This window comes from Odontesthes bonariensis, chromosome 17 (assembly GCF_027942865.1).
Source record: "Odontesthes bonariensis isolate fOdoBon6 chromosome 17, fOdoBon6.hap1, whole genome shotgun sequence".
Taxonomy (NCBI): Eukaryota; Metazoa; Chordata; class Actinopteri; order Atheriniformes; family Atherinopsidae; genus Odontesthes; species Odontesthes bonariensis.
Window position 1 is genome coordinate 22730884 of NC_134522.1, and position 15276 is coordinate 22746159.

At 43.9% G+C, this 15276-nt stretch overlaps 3 protein-coding genes across 10 annotated transcripts in view; 2 read left to right on the top strand and 1 right to left on the bottom strand.

Moving 5' to 3' along the window:
- The window catches only part of sash1b (SAM and SH3 domain containing 1b), a 58412-nt gene extending 56415 nt beyond the window's left edge, over positions 1–1997 (top strand). For all 3 annotated transcript variants that reach the window (XM_075448293.1, XM_075448292.1, XM_075448294.1), the window contains one exon: positions 109–1997. In XM_075448293.1, coding sequence (XP_075304408.1) covers positions 109–893 — 785 coding nt within the window. In that variant the 3' untranslated portion in view covers positions 894–1997. The remainder of the gene's footprint in view (positions 1–108) is intronic.
- ddo (D-aspartate oxidase) lies at positions 1852–14533 on the bottom strand. 5 transcript variants are annotated; one of them, XM_075448301.1, is made up of 8 exons: positions 14442–14533; positions 13519–13629; positions 13211–13357; positions 12925–13072; positions 4055–4249; positions 3798–3906; positions 3503–3679; positions 1852–3347 (listed from the first exon to the last, which is right to left on the bottom strand). In XM_075448301.1, exons 5-8 carry the CDS (start codon positions 4224–4226, stop codon positions 2789–2791), a joined length of 1017 nt encoding a protein of 338 aa, XP_075304416.1. In that variant the 5' UTR covers positions 4227–4249; positions 12925–13072; positions 13211–13357; positions 13519–13629; positions 14442–14533; the 3' UTR covers positions 1852–2788. The 5 variants fall into 5 exon arrangements, with proteins under 5 accessions (XP_075304416.1, XP_075304413.1, XP_075304414.1 ...); XM_075448298.1 differs by having other exon boundaries at positions 4055–4283; XM_075448299.1 differs by having other exon boundaries at positions 4055–4295.
- Positions 7343–12611, top strand: zbtb24 (zinc finger and BTB domain containing 24). Of its 2 annotated transcripts, none has more exons than XM_075448296.1 (7): positions 7343–8467; positions 8557–9371; positions 9518–9685; positions 10359–10442; positions 10523–10606; positions 10697–10778; positions 10995–12611. In XM_075448296.1, the coding sequence occupies exons 2-7, from the start codon at positions 8585–8587 to the stop codon at positions 11848–11850; spliced, it is 2061 nt and encodes a 686-aa protein (XP_075304411.1). In that variant the 5' UTR covers positions 7343–8467; positions 8557–8584; the 3' UTR covers positions 11851–12611. The 2 variants fall into 2 exon arrangements, with proteins under 2 accessions (XP_075304411.1, XP_075304412.1); XM_075448297.1 differs by having other exon boundaries at positions 7343–7580.
- Positions 14534–15276: the final 743 nt, after the last annotated feature.

A 15276-nucleotide genomic window follows, 5' to 3' on the forward strand; every position in this document is an offset into this window, starting at 1 on the left:
TTTTTCTTCAAGCTGTCCTTCCCACCACTGACTGCTCTGCCTTTGCTCTGTTTTGGTCAAATACATGTCACACACATGACCTCCACGTACTCCGCTTGTTTATTTCAGGGAGGGACAAAAAGACAGCTTCAGCCATGAGCAGGTCCTCATCTGGGTTTGAGTCCAACCACCTCCTGTCCCCCGAGGACCCCGTCCTCACCTCCACCTCCTCACCTCAAAGTAAACCAAGATGCCTTCCCTCTATCCCACAGTCACCTAGACCCTCGGGGGTCTGCGTAAGACTCCTTAGTCCTGCCAAAGGTCGTATTCAGAGCGGACTCGTTGTTAGGAGCCAGAGGAGCCAGAGCTGCGTGGAGCTGAGAAGAAACCCAGCGCCACACCTGCCGCGCCGCTGCTTCTCCCTGATGGTTCTCCGCATACAGCGGGCGGGTAAACCCCTAATCCCAAAAGATTGGGCTATGGCCACCGCCAAGACTGAGCAGGGCACACACCGGGAAATAAATCCTAAAAAAGAACACATGCTCATCCTTCCAACCTCCCGTTCCTTGACCATGTCATACGGTGCAGAGTGCAGCGCTTCGGACACGGAAAAAGATCTTTTGCCTGCGCCCGAACCGGCGGAAACATCCCAGAGCACACACCTCAGGCTGCAACCTGCAGCAGAATGTGTAAGGACGCCTTGTCCGCCAGATTCGTGTCAAGAGCTCTTACAAACAGAAACTGCCAACAGGCACAACTACGCAGATCACGCCTCCGCTGAGGGTCAGAGGAGCCGCTCAGTTTCAGCCACCGCAGAAGCCCGTAGACTGAAAATGAAAAGAGCCACAAAGACGTCCACCGACCCGACAGATCTGAGGTGTCGCATGGAAAAAAATTCTGTTAGGGAGTATTAATCAGAACCTGCAGTCTGTATCTGAGCAAAATGACCCAGCAGCAGCATGTAAGTGGCAAGCATGACGCAAGTAAGAGTCAGCTGAATTCTCTTCAACAAGCTTCAGTGCTTCCTTATCGTCTCTTTTAGTTTAGGATCCATTTGGACCGTTCTATAAATTCCACCCTGCAGTTCCTTGTTGCAGAATTCAAAGCAACGCTGTGCTGAGTGGGATTCACGGTGAGTGTGAGCAGCCAGCGGACTTTTTTTTTTTTTTTTTAACCTGATAATGAAGTCAAAGTTAATATAGTATGGTATCATACTGATTATGGTATTTAAGCTCCAGTGAAACAAGGTGATGGGACAACATTTGCTGAATATTTTCTGAACATCTGTAGTTCCACTACTGCAGTTTGGCGTCTTCTTGTTGTTTCATCCTGATTTCTTATGATTACTGAAAAGGTAACAACAGGTTTTCAAAGACTTGGGGTGAAAAAAAAAAAAAACTGTAGCTCGTAAAAGAGCTCTGATGTGAGCTGACCTTTCTACTGAAACCCCAGGCACCGTTTCAGTGGGCCTGACGAGTCCAACGCTTACACAAGCTGCTGCTCATGTCACCCAAACAAAACCTGGATTAATAAGTGACTGCTTGATTTGATGTGACTAAACCTTTTCAGACAGTTCAGTACGAATATAACCGTGTAATCGCTGACAAAAGACTTCTTCATAAACAACATTGTGAAGATGTCAGACAAACAGCTTTTAAAAGAGAGGAGGGGGTTACTGAAAATATAACTCTGCATTTTAAACCGTCAGTTCTGATTCTTCGTATCATGCCAAGTGTCTACAGACAACTCTCCACTCCGGCAAACATCTGTCGACAGATGCAAAGACAAACTGTTTATTTCACTGCCGTTTCACACGATCCAGATTTCCTCACAGTGGATTTTGTAATGCCGTGTTCATTCATTCAATAAAGTTTCCGTCATTCATTGTTTAAAAAAAAAAAATTGCCAACGAGCCTGTTTATCTGTTATCTCACATTAACAAAGTGAACCTGATTTACAGAACAAGTATGCTACTAGAAGCCTTTCTTTAGTATTCAGACCATCCCGTGTGAACTGACCCAAGAAATTAGTGAACCTTCATCACTGTTAACAGAAAATTCATGTGATTTATTTCCACGTACACTGATCATTTAAAATACACTACATACTGTCAGGCCCATGTAGATTTGGACACTGACACAAGTTTGGCTATGTTAGCCAAAACATATTCAAGATATAGCTATACAATCAATTGGACGGATGAAACTAAGGCCAACCTGTACCAGAATGATGGGCAGAAGAAAGCATGGAGAAGGCTCATGATCCAAAGCACACCACATCTTCTGTAAAACATGGTAGAGGCCGTGTGACAGCTCTCAGCCCGATCAAGCATGTGTTTCAGCAACAACTGAACACGGCTGCGGTAAAGGCCTGGCAAAGCATCACAAAGAAGGAAACCCGACGTTTGGTGATGTCCATGGGTTCCAGACTTCAGGCAATCATTGACTGCAAAATAATCTTAACAAAGTATTAAAAATGAACATTTTCTAAATGGTAATGTTAATTTGTCCAATTACTTTTGAGCCCCTGAACTGATTAGACTCTGTAGAAAAATGGCTGAATTAAACCGGAAAGTCTGCACTTCAGTTGCATCTCAGTCATTTAATTTCAGATCCATGGTGGTGACATGCAGAGCAAAAATCATGAAAATTCTGTCACGGTCCAAATATTTCGGGGCCTGACTGTATTCCTTTTGTAGTTCTGATTTGTTAACTGTCCTTGATTTACATCTTCTTGCAACTGTGTCTCATTAAATAACTATTCCTGTTACTGGCCTTGGGTGAAGGAAGGCTTTAGTGGCTGAATTCGTTCAAAGTTTAGCCCGCAGAGGCATTTCTCGAAGGCACTGCTTGACCAGCCCCAGTGCATCTATGGCGGTGCCCCAGGCGAGGGTCACTCCCCAGCCCCCGTGCCCGTAGTTGTGGACCACGGGCAGCCGGCGTCCCTGCAGCCGAACCGTCTCCCTCTCCACCCTCGGGTTCCTCCTGCTCGGCCTCAGACCGACCCACTCGCCGAGAACTTTGCCTCTGCTCAGCGACGGCTCCAGCCTGCTGCAGCGCTCCACGATGCTTTTACTATCTCCTAGGTCCACCTGCAGCCTCCAGTCTCCGTCCTGCTTCGTCCCACCTACAGTGACGCTGTGTATGCCGGGGTAGATGTAGGTCTTCCCATCGCCGTCTCTGATGAAGTGCTGTAACCAGGGGGCTTCCACTTTGAGGACCTGGCCTCTGACCGGGTACACCTCAGAGTCACCCACCAATGTTTTAGAGCCCAGACCAGAGCAGTTGACAATGAGATCAAAGCTGGTGCTTAATTCCTGGAGACTGTTGACTTTCCTCTGCTCCACCCGACCTCCAGCTTCCCTGAACCTTTTTGAAAAACCATCATGACAAGAGTTTACTTCTCTACAATTGTACATTTTTTAAAATGAGCTTTAATCACCTCACAATTAAATGTAATTTAGAGCTTTGAAGAATAATAATAGTGGCCTAAACTTCTTTGACTTTTAATACGGGGGACGAACCTCTTCTCGAGCCACGGCAGGTAGCTGGAGCATTCACACTTTATAGTGGTGAACGCCTGGCCAAACCTGTGATCCGGGAAACGTTTCAGTTCGCTGTCCGTCATATTTCGGAAGCCAATCACAAACTCCGACCAGAAGGGCTTCTTATTGGCTGGAACCTCTTTAAAAATCTGCCAGCTAGAAAAGAAAAGAAAGAAGGAAATCAGAGAATGCAAAAAAAACATCTACCTCAGTAGTGATTCTGGCTCATTAACTTCCCCTGTTTGTTTTTACAGCTCTGTGTAATAACTGTTACCCAGAGCTCAGCATTACTCCAGCCTCTGGTGAGTGTTGAGAATGAGCTATGGCCAACAAGTGATCGAAGCTGTCCTTGAACCAGTGTTTTTGTCTTTCCAGGGGAATATCTGAGAGAGAAATATGATCAAATCAGTCTTTTTTTTTTTTGCAAAACAATGGCTGCTGCATGTTTCCATAAAGGATGGGATTGTACCTTGTGAAAACTATATAAACATTTTTAAAAAGTAGCAGTTTCTGTGAGGCAATGCATCATACCTGGATATTCTGCAGCGAACAGGATCCCGGCAGCTCCGTCACTGGTGGTGTCCGGACTGAACTTGTCCGCCACCAGGGTGACGGAGCAGAAAGGAAGAGCTTCGGCGACGCAGACAGCAGTCGAGAACCCAACCACGCCGGCCCCCACAACAACAACCCGGACAGTTTCCATCTCGAACAGCCCCGCGTGTCAAACTGGAGGAGCAACACTGGGTGAAATGCAACTGGACTGAAAGACAAGCTTCAAAAGTTAATATACGACTAGTAACCATAAAATTTAACAACAGCATACAAGGATCATTAACATAAAGCCCCTTGTTAATCCCAACCTTTGTGACAATGCATTACATAAAAGGGAAACCTTGGTCAGATGCAGCGATAATGCCAAAGCTGTGCATGTAATATACATTAGAAGCAGTGATACATTTATCAGGCAAACTTCTTTCATTACATTATCAGCAGAACTGTATTTTTTTTTTTTTTTGGGGGGGGGGGGTACAGTTAAAGTACTGATTATGCAGCACGATAACCCATTTATTATCATATATAGAACCATATCAAATTATTTTCTGTGCATGCATTATGTGTGTATAGACCCATTTTAATATTCTCTGTAATGGTGGAGGTCATCTTTATAACTTTCTCCACTGCACTGACCACTCTTCTAGCAAATTATTGTTACACATTAATCATTTGCAGTTTGTAATTTATTCATTCCTTCAATCTTTACTAATTAAGCAATGACTATAGTTATAAAATGAATATTGTTGATAACAATGGAGAATATCTTCCCAAATACCTTTGCTTGAATACATCTTTAAGTGGCGTAGAAATGGAAAAACTCTTGTAAAATGACAATACCACAAAATTGTGCATTCGAGGCCACCAAATATCAAAAGCCAGTTTAAAATGTTTTGTATCTGATTTCCATGACGGATTTCAAGAGCTGACAGGTGTTTTCTTGATAATGGGCCTACCTAAGTGTTCTATGTGAAAAAATGACATTACAAAATATTTCATTTTGTAAATATTTTACTGTGAGTACTTTATTTTCAGTACATTTGGAACTGGACTGAAAAATGCAAAATGATGGAAAAAAAAAACAAAAAAAATATTTTAAAAAATCAAAGTAGGCCTAATTGTCTTCTTCAGGGTGCTGGTGAGCCATGCCACATGAAAACACGTGATAATGTAAATATTACAGGGAGTGAGAGGGCTCATATGAATACTTTTTAGGGTGTCAGGAAAACGCGTGATTACTTTACAAAGCATGCTCACATTTAAATCACAAGCTTACGGTCCTGTAGCCCACTAAAGCGGACATAGGCCCTATGCTCTATGCTCAGCTGTGTGCCACCGTTACAAACAGCGTGAACAGCCTATTTGAAGAAGAGTAATTTATTATTTGTCCGAGTAGAAGACATGTCTCAGTATGCCACCCAATCACAAAAACATGTAGTTTTTGAAAAGCCGATTTAACATTTCGCTGACACAGTTTTAAAGACGAGAGTCGAGACGACTTCATTCACTAGAACTAACTGCGGAGCAAGCGCGGGCAGGAGATGGAAACAAACGGAACGCAAGCTCCAGAAAGGCACCAACAGAAAGACCAAAATATATGGGATATTTGCAGGCGTTTTGAAAACTGATTACCATAGGCTACTGGATGGCTTTCCCATTAGTAAAATTTAGTACCATTATTTCGAAATATTTTTTGTTGGGGTCTGAATAGGGGTGGATTTGAAAGCGTCAGTCGATGCATTTCAATCTCATGCATTTGGAAGCTGGCGCACGCCGGAGATCCTTTGACTATTTTAAGCAAGCCAAGCTGTTATCTTCATCGGAGCTGGTCAAAAATGACATATTGTGGGTAGCCTAGATATGTTTTCTTCTTAAAAGGCGAGCGTTACTGCATTTTTTGTATTTTTTTGGTGTTTTTTTTTGGTTTGCTTTTTTAATTCAGCATAATAAACCCCCGCTAAATCAACGGGGTGAAGTTGGTTTTATATTCGACATTCGCCTATTTTCCGGCGGTGTAATTGTAATAGCGTCACCATAACCGCACCAATTAGCCTCAGGATGGTATTAATTTGTACAGAAAACTAAGACTAACATACCACAGGCTTTATCAACTCACCAAAGTAAGCAAGTGTCTGGCGAAAGATCAGAGTAACCGCGCCGAATATACTTCTAAGTGAACAACGGCAGTCAGAGCGCTTAGGGACCATCGCAAAAGTGCAACGCCTTTTTTATTTTATTTTTTATTACTCACTGGATATTCAACCAATGAACACCAAACCACTTCTGATGGGTTTGTGAACTCACTATAAAGCTTTCACAGCCTTTTAGTTTCCAGAAAAATCATTTTAGGTAGAACATTAACTCAGTGTGCATAGTTAATTCCATTTTAGACTTTTATTTTGTAATAGGTCTCTTGTTTTTAAAGATATCAAAACCAAACCACTTCTGGTGTATTCACAAACTCATTGTGTACTCCCCACACCCTTTATTATCAAGGAAACCCTTTTTATTTTTTAAAAAAAGGCATAAGTAATCACTGTATATGATTCAGTCATATTTATGGCTTTTATTTTGTAATAGCTCTCTTGTTTTTATAGATATCAAAACCAAACCACTTCTGCTGTATTCACAAACTCATTGTGTACTTCCCACACCCTTTATTATCAAGGAAACCCTTTTTAATTTTTTAAAAAAGGCATAAGTAATCACTGTATATGATTCAGTCATATTTATGGCTTTTATTTTGTAATAACTCACTTGTTTTTACACATATCCACCTCAAAACACTTCTGATATGTTCATGGACTCACTATGAAGACTTCACAGCTTCTTGAGTTAATGTTCTACCTAAAATGATTTTTCTGGAAACTAAAAGGCTGTGAAAGCTTTATAGTGAGTTCACAAACCCATCAGAAGTGGTTTGGTGTTCATTCGTTGAATATCCAGTGAGTAATAAAAAATAAAATAAAAAAGGCGTTGCACTTTTGCGATGGTCCCTAAGCGCTCTGACTGTCGTTGTTCACTTAGAAGTATATTCGGCGCGGTTACTCTGATCTTTCGCCAGACACTTGCTTACTTTGGTGAGTTGATAAAGCCTGTGGTATGTTAGTCTTAGTTTTCTGTACAAATTAATACCATCCTGAGGCAAATTGGTGCGGTTATGGTGACGCTATTACAATTACACCGCCGGAAAATAGGCGAATGTCGAATATAAAACCAACTTCACCCCGCTTAAGCTTACCGGTGCGTTGCACCGCCCCGAAATCTTTTACAGGAACGCAGCACCGCCTCGCACCGGCTTACTTTCAAGGCTGCCTACCAGTGCTAACACTATCGTATCCTCATTCCGTTTCAAGTAAGACTTTAACCCATGTTTATCACGACAGAAGATGACAGAAGCTCGTGTGATCCAGGAATGTGTTGTAGTTCAGGAGATCTCGTTAATACGTTACATCTCGCGATAGGTGCCTCGCATTCACATTCTCTGTCCAGCCCAGAGACGAAGGTAAGGTCCTAAAAGCTCACTATTTAAAATTACGCCGCACTGTCTTTGCTGTCAGCAGCCTGGTCCTGTTTGAAACTATAGTAATGACGAAATTCAGTTAGTTATACACGTTATTTCAATCGCATTCTCTAGTGTTTCAGCGAGTTGTGGCCGGTTTTAAGCCAGAAAGGGATGCATTGTCTGGTTTAAAACGACTAGCTTGTTTGCTAACCATCAACTTATTTTACTGCAAACACTTTAGAGGCCAAATGTTAGCCAGCAAACGTTGCTTTAACGTTATAAACGGTGCTAAAGTACGTTTAAAATCCAGGCACCAGCTTATTGTCTGTAAACTATTGAAAAAGTTATTGTATGTAAACAAAGGGTAAAGGGTATAAAGCTTAGACATTTGTTTGGTTTCACCATGAGCACTTTTAACTATCGGTTACAGTTTGGCTTCTGTTAATCAAAACAAACGCATACATTTTATCCCGAATTAACCCTTTCTCCGTGTTCAAAGTTACATTTTTAAACACTTTAACATTTGTAATCATATTAGACCTTATTTTGTCCATTGTTCACAATAGATCAAGACTGCCGCTTGGGTCCTGAAAATAATCACTTCTCTTCTAATAATTCTTCTACGTGAACATTTTTAGTTCTCTTTTCTTATTTTAAAAGTGTTTAATTTAGTGCTTAGTTTTGTCATAATTTATTAGAAATCCCAAGGTCAGAATTGGACAAATTGAGCATAGTCCTTGGCATTTCTCTTGGGCTCTAAGAAAATAAAGTTTCACCCTCGTTTATAGTCCCCTAAAGGATGCATAATAGATCAAATGATAGGATACAACGGTTGATAACCAGCCTTTGTCATTAGCTGCAGCCCTGGATGATGATGGTGCATTGAAGTACGTGGAGTAAATTAAGTGCGGCTGTTTTTTAAAGCAAGTCTTATGCATTGTTGCGGCGATTGACAGCTTCTTTTCACCGATTTCAGCAGCAGATGTGGTTGTTTGGAGGGGAAGATGTCTCGGAGAGATTCTGCTCCAGCCTCACAACTCACGGCCCTTCGCTCAGATTCTCATCAGCAGAGCATCCTGAGCAAATTTGACAAGCTCAGGAAAAGAGACCTGCTATGCGACATCACTCTTGTTGTGGAAGATGTGCACTTCAAGGCGCACAAAGCCTTGCTGGCGGCGAGCAGTGAGTACTTCTCCGTCATGTTCACGGCAGAAGATCAGATCCGCCAGTCCACCTACCGCCTTGACGGCATGGCACCAAAGATGTTTGCCGCCGTGCTGGAGTTCATCTACAGCGCTCAGGTGTCCGTGGAGGAGAGCGCCACAGAGCAGCTCCTGGCCACTGCTCATCTTATGGAGGTCAGCGAGCTCATCAGAGCGCTCACCGAACTCACAGGGACTGAGAGCAAAAGTGGCAACAAGAGAGCAGACAAAGCTGAAGCGGCAGATCTGTTGAAGCGCAAAAGAGGGCGGCCGAAGAAAAACGCAGGTGCACCCAGCGAGAAATCAGAGGATGGCCAGACTGGAGTTTACAGAGACTCAGAGTCCCCACCTTCTAAAAATGATGCAGATTATAACCCTGAAGCCGACCTGAGACGTCATAGCAAAAGAAAAATCTGCCCGCCCGTAAAATATAAGGGCTACAAGGTTGGCAGTGACGCAGTAGGAGGCAAAGAGCCTGGGAAGAGAGGCTGCAAGAGGAAATACCCCAACACAGAAGCACGCTGCGAGGACTGTGGAAAAGTGTTCAAACACCACCTGTTTTTAAAGATCCACCAAAGGACCCACACCGGTAATATGTGTAATAATTTAAGTCCTCTTCAAGGAGGTCAGCTGTAGGAAAAGTCTGTTGAAATGGCAACCGCTTTGATTCGTAAACGGGTAGCGTCCATCACAGATGACATCAGGTAACAAAGAAGTTTTTCTGTTTTCCCTCAGGAGAGAAGCCCTTCCGCTGCCTGGTTTGTGGGAAGAGTTTCACCCAGAAGCACACTCTGCTGGCCCACCAGCGCATACACACTGGAGAAAAACCCTTCGTTTGCACCGTCTGCTCCAAAGCGCTTTCCACCAAGCACTCCCTGCAAGAGCACATGAACCTCCACGAAGGTAGGATCAGATCAGGTTTGTGTCGGGCTCGTGCTGCGTCGGTTCCAAATAATCTTGGAAACTTTCAGAATCATTCATCTTTAAGCCACTTAACACTGACCTATGAGTCATCCAAGCATTAAAAAGGGCACTCGACTCAAAGGATGAACCAGTTTTGTGTTAACGCACAATAAATAGCATCTTTAGGCCTGTCGAAAAGACACAATTTCTTTCCAGTTCTTTGGTTGCATTTATGAAAAACCCCAAACCAAACCCAATTTGATAGACATAAAATAGCATATTTGCACCAACAAGGTGATTTCCAAAGTACTATTAATTGAAAACTTGTCCGATCTCAGCATTGGTGCGCACTGTGTCCCTGAAAAGGTTGAGGAAACGGGACAAGTGGAGGAGAAAAGAAGTGTCAGATCTATTAAAAAAAAAACATCTACAACTATTTGAAGAAGTTACAAGAAAGCTCATCGAAAAAGGGGTTCAAACCAAATGTTAATTTGTTGTTAATCAAGTTGTTAGAATTGTACAACACGTATATATTGTTCTGGAGTCAAAAATCCCACACTAATTATTATCAGATTGTTTGCCTTTTATTCCCATCAGTCATCAAAGCCTAATGTCCATCAGTGTCTTGTTTTCCTCTTTAAATGATTCAACTTCTACCTTTCTATTTCCTTAGAAGAGAAATCATTTGACTGCGATAAATGTGGGAAGACTTTCACTCAGAAGAAACAACTTAAAAGCCATTACAGAGTTCACACAGGTAAGGCACAAAGCTCTGTGCGAGCCGCTTCGAGTCTTTATAACGTTTAAAGCTTTGTTTCCTCCCCTCTGAACCCAAAGGGAAATCGTTTCCAGAATGCGCTCAGTGTCATCACAAGTTTATGGATGCGGCTCAGCTGAAGAAGCACCTCAGAACTCACACGGGTAAAGATCGGACAGATTTAAAGAACGAGCCTTATTGCGTTGTGCCTGTAGCGATGTGAAGGACATGTGGAAATATCTGCATTCCCACAGGTGAGAAGCCTTTCACTTGTGAGATTTGTGGGAAATGTTTCACGGCCAAGAGCACGCTGCAGACTCACATCCGAATTCACAGGTGAGAAACACGATTACAATTTAGACTCTGATAATCCTGCAGGCACACAACGGAGCATTATTAGCATCATTAGCATCAACGCTGACACTTTGTGTAGCTTTACAAGACAAATATCTGACAGTTTAGTCATAAAATGGATCACTTTGTTTAGCAGCTAGTTATTGTATTTGGAGCTTTGTTACTGGAAATATTTGCCTGCTTTTTTTACTTTGGCAGAGGTGAGAAGCCGTATGACTGCAACATCTGCAACAAGACATTCTCAGACCCCAGTGCCAGACGACGCCATATCGCCTCCCACTCGGGGAAGAAGCCCTTCACTTGCGCCTTCTGCAGCCTTTCGTTCACACGGCTGGACAATCTGAAAACGCACACCAAATCTCACAACAAGGAGAGAGCTGCCTCATCAGATGCAGCAGCCCCAGAAGAGGAGGTGCGCAACATCCTGCAGCTGCCGCAGTACCAGCCCCCCCTCAGCTCCGAGCAGGAGATCCAGCTGGTGGTGTCGGAAGGTGGAAGCAACATTAATTTTGTACAAGGTCAGGAGCAAGAGATCAGCCTCATCACTGCAGAGGGGGAGGCGGCGCAAGCAGCCCACTCCAGACTGGCGTTCCTCACCCAGCCGCCGGGACACGTGCAGAACGTGGCCCTGGTCGCTCAGGGCGACGTGGTGGCCCAGACCTCTCAGATTCACTCCGTCGGCATGCTGGAGAGCCAGGTGACGCACCAGCCCGAGCAGATGCACGTTATCACGCTGAGCAAAGAAGCGATGGAGCACCTACAGGCCCACCACGGCCCCCCACATCCACTTCAGATAGTACAGCGCCCCCTGCAGCAGCTGCAGGTGATGCACCAGCCGCTGCAGCAGCTGGCCGTCGCCCAGGAGAGCTCGCAGGGGCAGAGCAGGGAGCAACACGGTCAAGCCATCCACATCAGCAGCCAGAGCAGCCAGCCCATCTCCATCAGCCAGACCAGCGAGCAGATCTCCAGCCACCACATCCAGGGACAGACGTTTCAGATCCAGGCTGGAACGGTGTCCTACTTATACACCACAGGGCTGCCACAGGAGAGCTGAGTGTGGGCTGGAGCTGCCGACTCCAAACCGATAACACTGCTGCTGTACACATCAATCACAGATGAATACTAGCTTATCAATTTGTAAATATTTGAAAAGAAACTAGTCTTAACCTGGTCATCTATTTTTAATATTTTCTGTCAACCGTTTTCAAAGCAAACTAAAGCTTTTAGCATTTTAAGACCACTTCTTCACTGAGCAGGACACCCCATGCTGTCCGAGTTAATGTGGAGACGGTTTAAATGTTGCGATGACACAAACAGATGAAGCAAGTAGACCATCTGACAGCTGGAAAAAAACAACTTTGAATCAGTCAGACAGCAAAAACAAACAATTGCTGGTTTTGTGGATAAAATGAGTTGTTGAAATGTGACTTTGGCCACGTTTTGAAATAAAAGTGCTGCCGTCTGAAACTCATGTCGAGAGACTTAGCATCGTTTCACCACAGGGCTGCCACAGGAGAGCTGAGTGTGGGCTGGAGCTGCCGACTCCAAACCGATAACACTGCTGCTGTACACATCAATCACAGATGAAAAAAAAATAAAAAATTCTGTAGAGGGCTGGACTGATGGTCCGCAGGCAGTGGGATTGAGCCTTTAACTTCCATAAGACCTAAAGGACAGCAGGGGGCGACTGCAGTGGCTTTGAAGCTGACTCTATACAAATCATAAGGGAAATGAACCTAATGCTCATTTAATTTATTACCTCATTAAATCTTGTTTTGAACGTTTTGTAAAATGATGGTCCCATTTAGACCTCCAATAGTATAATATAATAATAATAAATAATTTGATCTAAAAAAAAAATCCTCTGTTAGTGGTGTTTTTAACCAATCTGACAACTACTCTTGAGCTTTCATTTATATGGTATGACTTCATCAGTAGAGTGGAATTCTACAGCTTTTAGGAAAGGAACCTTTACAGAACTGCAGAATGTATGGCAACATTTTCCAAAATATGAATGAGAATGTTTTGTCAGCTACTGTTTCAGGGATCAAGAATCCCCTCTGAACCCTAACATGAACGGCTCCAACTGCAGAGAAGCCGGAGGAAGCTGGAAAATCTCACCACTCACTGCTTTGGGTCTCTTTGTTCTCGTGTTTGAAGGACGCCCGGCTGTTTCTGCTCTCTGGTGTCTTGGCTCCGTTGCAAAGTCCTGAAGTGTCGGGCAGTTTGTGAGCCTGCCAAGCTGCAGGGCTGACTGCTGGTGCTGCCGTGGGGTCCTGTACAGACCAGGGACAGAAATAGAACAGAGTCTGAGCTTTACTGCAAGGGAGGGGAGGGATATGCCGACTATAAAATGTCATCACAAAAAGATACACGTTTGTGGATAATGTGATGGCTTTCATTTCACTCCTGACCGCGTGAGCAGCTTTTTTCCTCCCCTGCAAATAGTAACATTGCTGCGCTGTGACGAAGGTGAGCCTGCAGGGTGGCTGAAGTACCCGCTGACAGGCTTGTGGTGCTCAATCTGCTGGCTGACAGCATGCGATAAGTCCTGCTTTGATCTGCGATAGAACGATGCAAAAGGAAAGTGGAAAAGAAATGTCAAGAATAATGGGGGGGAATCAGACAAATGGACAGACTGAGCTGCTGGCCTGAGACACTGCTGAGTATCCTGAGATGTTCTTTCATATCGTCTCTCTGTTTATGTCTGCAAGGCTTTTACCTGTAGTCGAGGGGCCTCTGGAGAGAGCCGCCTCGATGTCATTCACTCGGTTCTGCAGTTCAGATGTTCCTCTTGTTTGAGGCTGCGCTGCTGTTGTAGCTGACGCTTTACCTGAACCCACACAGAAAAGTTAGATGTGCAACAGAAACATCAAGATGTGCATGCATGCTCATGCACGTGCCCACTCCCAGGGCCGTTTTATACAGCATGTATTTGGGCTAAAGGAGGAAGCCGGAGTCCCGAGAGAGAACCCACACATGCACAGTGTGCAAACGCCACTCAGAGAGGCGACCATAGGGCCCGGCTCTCCTTTCTGTTCTACTCGCGCCGCCATTAAGCTGACGCTTGTAGTTTTCAGAGAAATGTTTCAAACATAGATCTCCTTTTCGCATTTCGCAATTTGCACACACTCAGGTGTTTTTAGTCTCCTCCCACCAGAGGATCTAACAAAATGTCATTTTAAACCAGCATCCGTGAAACATGACGTGCAACAAAGCTGTATCATCTGAGCTTCTGTCAAATGAGCATTAATCTGTTCATCGGGAAGTACGTTTGCTTTTATTTCAATATTCAATTTACAGTGTAGGCTTTACATTGCTGTACTGTACTTGACAAAAACTAAATTAGATTTGCCTCGTCGGGGTATCTTTGTTTTTCCTGATTTTTCTATTCAAATGTCGTGTAATAACTTCCTAAAAGTGAAAATGTTCACAATTGCAACTCCGATCTGCTGATGTTATAATACCGTTTAACTGAAGGCTGTACAACCGTTACTAAATGGGCCATGGAACGAAAAGCAAGACTAGTTTTGCTCGTTGGCGTTTTGATGGCCGAGAATAAGTCGAAGTTCTTTCAAAGGCCCACAGCCACCTTTAAAGCGTTTCTACAGAACCATCAGCATAGGCTGGATTTCAGGTACGGACCTGCCGGATCTGCCTGGCGCTGCCTTGTCTCTGTAGCCGGCTCATGCTGCTGCCTCTGTCCAGCTGCTCGTCTCTGCCCTCCACGTCGGCTCTCATTTGTTGGAAGCTCTGCACTCGACACGTGTCCAGCTCCCGCCTGCTGCTGGCCTCATGGAGCTGCGATGCCTGCGAACAGGTAGCAGGTAAAAACATCCAGGCTGCACTTGCTACGGTCACGCTTTCTTTTCCCTCCTGCTTTTAGCATCATGAAAATTTAATATGTCATCGCTCAGTTCACTGCAGAGCTTTGCATTTATCATTTTGCCTGCTTCTGACATCAACAAAAAGAAATCAAGTTTGACAGCCTCACACAGCAGAAGACAAGATCATGTTCATTTAGTCACCATCATGATGAATGAAAGAGGTCTCCTGAGAGCATTTCAGTCTGCATCTAGAAGCAATTGAAGGTTGAGAACTTCACTAAGACATTATAAACTCCAGGGTCCCACTTAGCTTTTCCCGGCCTGGTCTTTTGATGAAAAAAAACAGCATCTGATCTCTTTGTTGTCAAGGGTAAAAAACGTCTCTCAATGTCTGTAATATTTGTCTTTTAGAATATCTTATCAGTTGCAACATAGAATAAACACGTCCTGTTTTAAACCAGTCAAGAGATCTAATCCCTCACTCTTTAGAGGAGGAACAAAGAGCCAAAGAAATTCAGAGGAAAGTTACTATCGTGCAGCATATGGCTGACTTTTGTAAAAGTGGGGTTTTTCTAACGTTGTCTGCCTCCATTCTTATCAAACTCTACGAGTAGATCGACAGTGTGTAACTCAGGATTGTGTGTCAGGTGTGC

Coding starts and splice junctions, on each gene's coding strand:
- ddo (XM_075448301.1), bottom strand. CDS start 4,226: ATGGAAACTGTCCGGGTTGTTGTTGTGGGGGCCGGCGTGGTTGGGTTC. Junction 3,907..4,054: donor GTTCGCTGCAGAATATCCAG/GTATGATGCATT, acceptor TTTCTCTCTCAG/ATATTCCCCTGGAAAGACAA. Junction 3,348..3,502: donor CTGCCGTGGCTCGAGAAGAG/GTTCGTCCCCCG, acceptor TTTTTCAAAAAG/GTTCAGGGAAGCTGGAGGTC.
- zbtb24 (XM_075448296.1), top strand. CDS start 8,585: ATGTCTCGGAGAGATTCTGCTCCAGCCTCACAACTCACGGCCCTTCGC. Junction 10,443..10,522: donor CCATTACAGAGTTCACACAG/GTAAGGCACAAA, acceptor CTGAACCCAAAG/GGAAATCGTTTCCAGAATGC. Junction 10,779..10,994: donor ACTCACATCCGAATTCACAG/GTGAGAAACACG, acceptor TTACTTTGGCAG/AGGTGAGAAGCCGTATGACT.